Source organism: Mastomys coucha, unplaced genomic scaffold, assembly GCF_008632895.1.
Source record: "Mastomys coucha isolate ucsf_1 unplaced genomic scaffold, UCSF_Mcou_1 pScaffold12, whole genome shotgun sequence".
In the NCBI taxonomy this organism is placed as follows: domain Eukaryota; kingdom Metazoa; phylum Chordata; class Mammalia; order Rodentia; family Muridae; genus Mastomys; species Mastomys coucha.
The window spans coordinates 16,132,465-16,138,830 of NW_022196894.1; the positions used below are offsets into that span (position 1 = coordinate 16,132,465).

The 6,366-nt window shown below is 43.8% G+C and overlaps 1 gene segment (V, D, J or C); it reads right to left on the reverse strand.

Moving 5' to 3' along the window:
• Positions 1-6,097, reverse strand: part of LOC116085706 — a 236,223-nt gene extending 230,126 nt beyond the window's left edge. Inside the window, 2 exon segments of the V gene segment in view lie at positions 5,600-5,900; positions 5,995-6,097. Of these exon segments, the coding sequence occupies positions 5,600-5,900; positions 5,995-6,040 (347 nt within the window).
• Between the last annotated feature and the right edge of the window lie 269 nt (positions 6,098-6,366).

The window sequence follows — 6,366 nt, forward strand, 5'->3', positions numbered from 1 at the left end:
GTGCCGGGCGGAGTAGGAGTAGGAGCCGGGGCTGCAGCCTCAGCCCGCAGGAGCCCGCAGGGCCAGGCGGCTCGCAGCGGTGGTGTCTGAGCCTCTCAGCTGCTGAGCGGTGACCTCTGTCCTAATACGCGGCTGCCTGGACACAGAGACCAATCTAACCCAGGCCCCCAAGATCTGTTTGTAACAACGGTACACCTCAAGACACAGAGAGACTCAGCCTTGAGACGCTAACTACCCCCCACCCCCTCCACTGTCTCGGCACACAGGGACCCCAAACCTAGGACAGCAAGATCTTCTTGCTAACGAGAAGCCGCAGGCCCCTAAACCTCGGGACCTGGGCGGCCAAGCCCCTAGCGACGCCAGCGTCTCAGTACAAGGCGGCGGTGAGGGGGCCCGGAGGCCTGTAAATGCTCCTCCTCTTCCCCGCCAGGCTGGGGCGGCGAGGTGGCGGCGGCAACCCGGGGGAGAAGGGGCGGAGCACGCGACTGGCTCCTCTCCTCCCCCGGGTGGCTCAGGGGACCCTATCTCGGGCCACCGCGCCTAGGCCAGTGTGCAGCCTGGGACTGGGCGTGCATGGCGGCGCTGCTCACCCGCGTGGCCGCGAGGTGCGAGAGTGCGCGGCGCAAGGAGGAGAGCGCCGAAGGCTGGCGCTGGCCCTGCGGGGCGGGATGGGGAAGGGGAAAGAGACTGAGGGGAGAGGAGGGGAGGCTGGGAATCGCCAGCTAGTAATATAAAGAACAGCCGTAAGATGGCGTGTGCGGGCAAACATGTGAACATGTGGGAGCATGCGCACTGTTAAGGCCACAAGGTCACTTGGGAAAAGTAGTCTTTTCGTAGAGTCGCACATGCGCACTGGTAAGACCGCAAAGTCACTTGGGAAATGTAGTTCAAAGGGGCACCGGAGCGGCGCCTAGGCGGCCATGTTGTCGGCAGGCCGGGCACGCCTGCCCCACGCCGCCTCCCAAGCCACGCCGCCGCCCGGGCAGCATAGCAGCCTCTCTGCTAGGCCCCGGCCCTCCGCGCTCTAAACAGTCTCGAAGGGGGAACGAGGAGCGCGCGCTGGGAACACGGAAGCAGCGGCTGCCTAGCGCCCGGCGGCTGCCCCAGCTGGGCAGTGCTGGACCCGGCCCTAGTCGCCGGCCCTGACGCCCCGGGGGACCCGCTGCATACTCGTCGCCTTTTGCTGCCTGCAGCGCGGCCAGTGGGCTCCCCGCTGACTGGCAGATCTGAATGTCGGATTTTTGCGCACTTTCTCGGGTCTGCCCGCCCTGTGCACATTGTAATACAGAAACAAGGACAAGACTTCCATACACACCACTCACACCACGATACGAAATTCACATGTAACATGAAAACACATAGACATATCTTAGCAGCTCTGTGCACCGAGCTGTAAACCCAGGGGAAAAACTGCCTCTACCGCAGTCCAAATCCCTCGGACCCAAATCCGAGCACTCAGCCTGAATCGGCTGAACCCCTGAACCCCAGCTAAGCCCGCTGGACCCCTGGCAAGCCAGTCTCCTCGGCAGAAAAGCCTCTGCCGAGCTCCTGTCGACATCTTGGCGAAAAATCTTCGCCATCAAATCTAGTTAGAAATTAACTCAGCCCGGTTAAAGAGATCTAGGGGCCGCCTCATAATAAGACTGTAAGTGCATAACTTAAAAACTTACTAGAAGAAGATTAGCCCATCTATATTCAACCCAGGGGCCAAACGCTTCGCTCTTACCCCTAATTCTAAGCCACATGTCTGGCGCCATCTGTTGAAGTCCAGAGCCAACATGAAAGGAAATAAAGTGAAATAAAGGGTTCTTCTAGAAATAGGAGAAAAAGATGGATAGATAAGAAGGGATAGAAGTAGGTAGGCTAGCCATACTTTACCGTGCCACGTGGGAAAAGTAAAAACATTAGACAACAGGAGGTCTGGTCACTCAGTCATCTTGAATTTAATGGAATTCCTTTGTTCCCGCAACAGGTAAAATACCTGGGGCAAACCCTACCCCCAAACTACATCAGCATAACAGTCCAATCAGAAACTTCCTTCTTGCAAATAGAGGTGGAGCTACTGAATGTAGCTGCTTCCACAACGCTGTGTTAATGTCTAGGCTTAGGGGAGGGAGACCACACTAATATGTTGGGGCTAACCTATGGACTTATGTCTAGAAGTATTCCCATTATGAAATGGTATGTATTTACAATTAGAATATCCTTGTGTGGAATGATTAATTTGATTATTATTATTATTTCTTCTGACTAATACTATTTTGTCAAATATTGGTGTAATTTTGCTCACTTTCTTTTAGCTCTATTTGTTTGGAATATCTTTTCGTTCCTTTGACCTTATGGTGGTATCTATAATTAATGATGAGTTATGTTTCTTGAAATCAGTTAAAAAAAGACTTATTGTGTTTTCAAATCAAATTACTAGTATGTGACATTTACTGAAAAACTGAAACTATTAATATTCAGACTTATTGACAAATACTTATCCATTTCTTTTACTTTGGTTATTTTATGATTTTTCTTGGGCATCTTTTGATTATCTATTAGAGCTTTGTATGTTTCCTGTGAAATGAGGTGACTTCCTGTGATCTCATTTTTGTTTATACTTGCAGCCAGAATAAAGTACAGTTGGCTTAGTGGTCATAAGTACTTTTAACCTGTTTGGATTATTAAAGGCTTTTGGTTCTCCCTCTATTTAAAATATAAGGATTTTTGTTATAATAATATGGTATTATGGTTTGAATATGATTGCCACAGGTTGTGACACTTTTAGGAGGTGTGGTTCTGTCCAAGAATGTGTGTCACTGTGGTGTTAGGCTTTATGAACTTTCTCTTAGCTGCCTGGAAGCAAGTTTTCTCCTTTTTTCCTTCCAAACAAGATGTAGAACTCTCAGCTACTCTGGTGCCCTGCCTGCCTGGATACTGCCATGCTTTCTGTCTCAATAATAGTGGGCTGGAACTCTGAACCTGTAAGGTAGCCCCAATTAAATCTTGTCCTTTATAAGAGTTTCTTTGGTCCTGTTGTCCCTTCACAGCAATGGAAACCCTATGTAAAACACTTGGACTACCATTTTATTATTATTATTATTTAGGAACTGGAATACATCTTTCCAGGTCCTTTAGTATTTCAAATTTATATTAAATAATCCAATGTTCTTTCTGTTCGCTTACTTTTTAAGTTACTTGGCCTTTCTTGATTAGAGATTTCAGTAGCCTTTCTTTTTCTCTGGTTTTGTTATTTTAAATTTAATATGTTGTTGTATGGTTTCGATCTTGGAATCCTAGCTAGGGATGGATGGGTAATAAGGAAATAACTAACATGGAGAAACATATACAACAATTCTGGAATGAGGAGAAGGTCTCAAACATTAACACACATAAAATCTTGGTGTACTAATTAGGTACAACTTGGGGGAATATGTAGCTGGTCTAAGTAGGACACTTTGGGGTGTAAATATGCAGAAGGAAGAAGCTACATGTTTTAATGATTTGTACCCACTGACCAATCATCTGTATTACTCATACTTGTCCTCCTAAGGAAACCATTTCTAGCCCTCTTGAGTCTGGTCTATATGGGCAATGACTTCACCAATTTACCATGGGTCAATTAGTGTCAGCACTTTAAAGAGCCCTTGCTCATTACAAACATATTCAGCCAATATCCCACTCCCATAGGGCTTCCTATGCTTCTAGAAAATATGTCATGGATGGTTTCTTTTTTCATTCTAACTATTTTGTGTTCTCTGTGCTTCTTATTCTTGAATGAGTAACCTTTACTATGTGTTTGAAACTTGCTTCTATGATTTTATTGAAAATATATCCTATGCATTCTTATTCTTCTTCTCCTTCTCCTCCTCGACCTCCTTCTCCTCCTCCTCCTCCTCCTCCCTCTCCTCCTCCTCCTCCTTCTCCTCTTCCTATTTCTACAATAGCATAATCTGAAGGTTGGGGTTTTCCTGATGTCTCAAAATACTCCCATATTCTATACATATTTTTTATTCATGATTGGCCAATTTTGAATAACTTAACTCCTCTACCTTGTCTTCATTTCCTTGGAAGTCTATTTATTATGTTTTCCATTACACTGATAAGAGCCTGCTGGGGTTTCTAATTGGTGCAATTAGGTTTTTTATAGCATTATTTCAGCTTGTATTTCTGTCAGTAGTCATATTTATTCAGTGAATTAGATATTTATATTTTGAATTGGCATGCTTATAGCATTCAGCTATTTGTTGTTCTTCTGAAATTTATATTCATATCCCTATGAATTATTTGAACATAATTATAATATACTTTGGATTTCTTGTGTCTTTCTTCAGATAAATTTTATTTCCTGTCACTTGGCTAAATTTTCTCATTAATGGAGGAGATATGGTGCCTTTGTCATTTTGATTTGTTTTGTTTCAGTCCTGCGTAAATCTAGAACAGTCTATTTATTAAGTTTTGCCTTTCTATCTCTTTCTTATTCAACTTACTTTTCTACATTCAATAAAGAAAATTACAACATTCAGAAGACAATAACATGTCATGATCTCTTATAGGGATGGTAATGAATATTTCCTGGTAGCATATATGGAAAATGCCAGGAAATTTGCCAGGAAATATGGAAATTGCCAGGAAGTAGATTTGCACATGGTAGAGAAAATTACAATATTCTGCTGTCTGGAGTAAAGTTCCTGGTAGGTATGAGTACATGTAAGCCTCTGCAACTATGTTCCTTTGGTTGCTGGAGGAGTTCATAAGACCTAGGCTTCTGGTGAAGGAGGATTCAGGGTAACATATAAAGGCATTATCAGGGAAATCAAGGGTCCCATACTTTAAATAGGAGGCAGTCATGGCTGGGCATATGCAGCAAATTAAAGAAAGCAGTAAGAAGGTCTCCTGAAGAAGCCATGTTGTATCAGCACTTGTAAAAATGTTCCTGGCAGTGAAGGCTGACATATGCTACCTTAAGTAGTTTTATGAACACATATATCTTATTCTAATTTCTTTTGCTGTCTTAAAATGCCAGGACATAAAACAACTAGTGGAAGAAAGAGCTTGTTTTTATTCACATGTCCAGATTACAGTCCATTATTGCAGGGAAGTTACATGAAAGGGAACTTTAGGCATCCAGTCACATCACACTCCAATTCCAACACCAAGAAAAGGAATATATATATATATATATATATATATATATATATATATATATAACCTTTTCCTGGGTTGCTTGCTTGCACTCAGCTTGACTTCCAGCTCATACAGTTTAGTACAGTCTGCCTGAATCATGATGCCACCCACAATGCTCTTTCTCTATTAATTACATAAAGGTTCCTTAGGACACCCCAATGTAGTTAAACTTTACAGTGAAGTTCTCTTTTCAATGATTCTATGTTGTGCCCAGTTGATAAATAAAGCTTGTTATCAAGGCATAATTATTATATAATTTGTTGAAATAAGACATTTTGTTGCTTGAGACAACAGCTTTTATAATCTTCTCTACATTAACAGAGAACATACTAGGGAGATGTAGCCACGTGTTAAGAAGATGGTAGTTATGAGGCTATACCAGAATGTTTTTGTTCTACTTCTCCATCTGCACATGTTATTGTGGAAATGGTTGCTGTACCAGAGAGCACAGAAATACATAGCTTCATCCTCAAACAGTGCCCCTGTGATGGTAAGGGCAGCCCTGTCTCCAATCAGGGAGCCTGAGAATCTGGCAGGAGCACCTGGAGCTGGGTTGTTGGTACCACCTATTATAGCAGTGAATAAATGATCTGGTTTTTCTTGGACCCAGCTGGCATAGTTACTGGTTGTAACAGCCCCAGTACTTGAGCGACAAGTGAGGGTGACTGTCCCACCAGGTGATGTGGTGAGTGCAGATTCCTGAGTCACAACAGCCTGGGAAATGGCCCCTGCAAACAGGTGAGAAATCCAGTGGTCAGTAGCAAGTCAGAGACAAGAGGTGCACTGTTGCATACCCACTGCAGTGTGCAAAGGCCCACTGACCTGAGCACAATGCTAGAAGAGTGACCAAAAGTGAAGTACAGGCCATAATTCACAAACCAGGTCTATTCTTTTCAAGATTGCTCAGCACTAGGCAGTGACACAGACATAATAAAACTCTTAACATGGGCTGGGATGGACTAATAATGCAAATTACCTTCATTTACAGGTTTATAAGATGTCTTGTGAAATCTAACACACTCTCACAAGTAACTGGTCACGTGTTACTAAGAACATAGGTCAGGAGTATTAATCTTCAGTTGCTCAGGCTTATCCAGAGTCATAAACATCTACTACCAGCATTCTAGAGTGGCATCAGTAATGAAAATCATGTGTTACCACGTGTTGCCCCACAGACAGCAATACAATATGTAG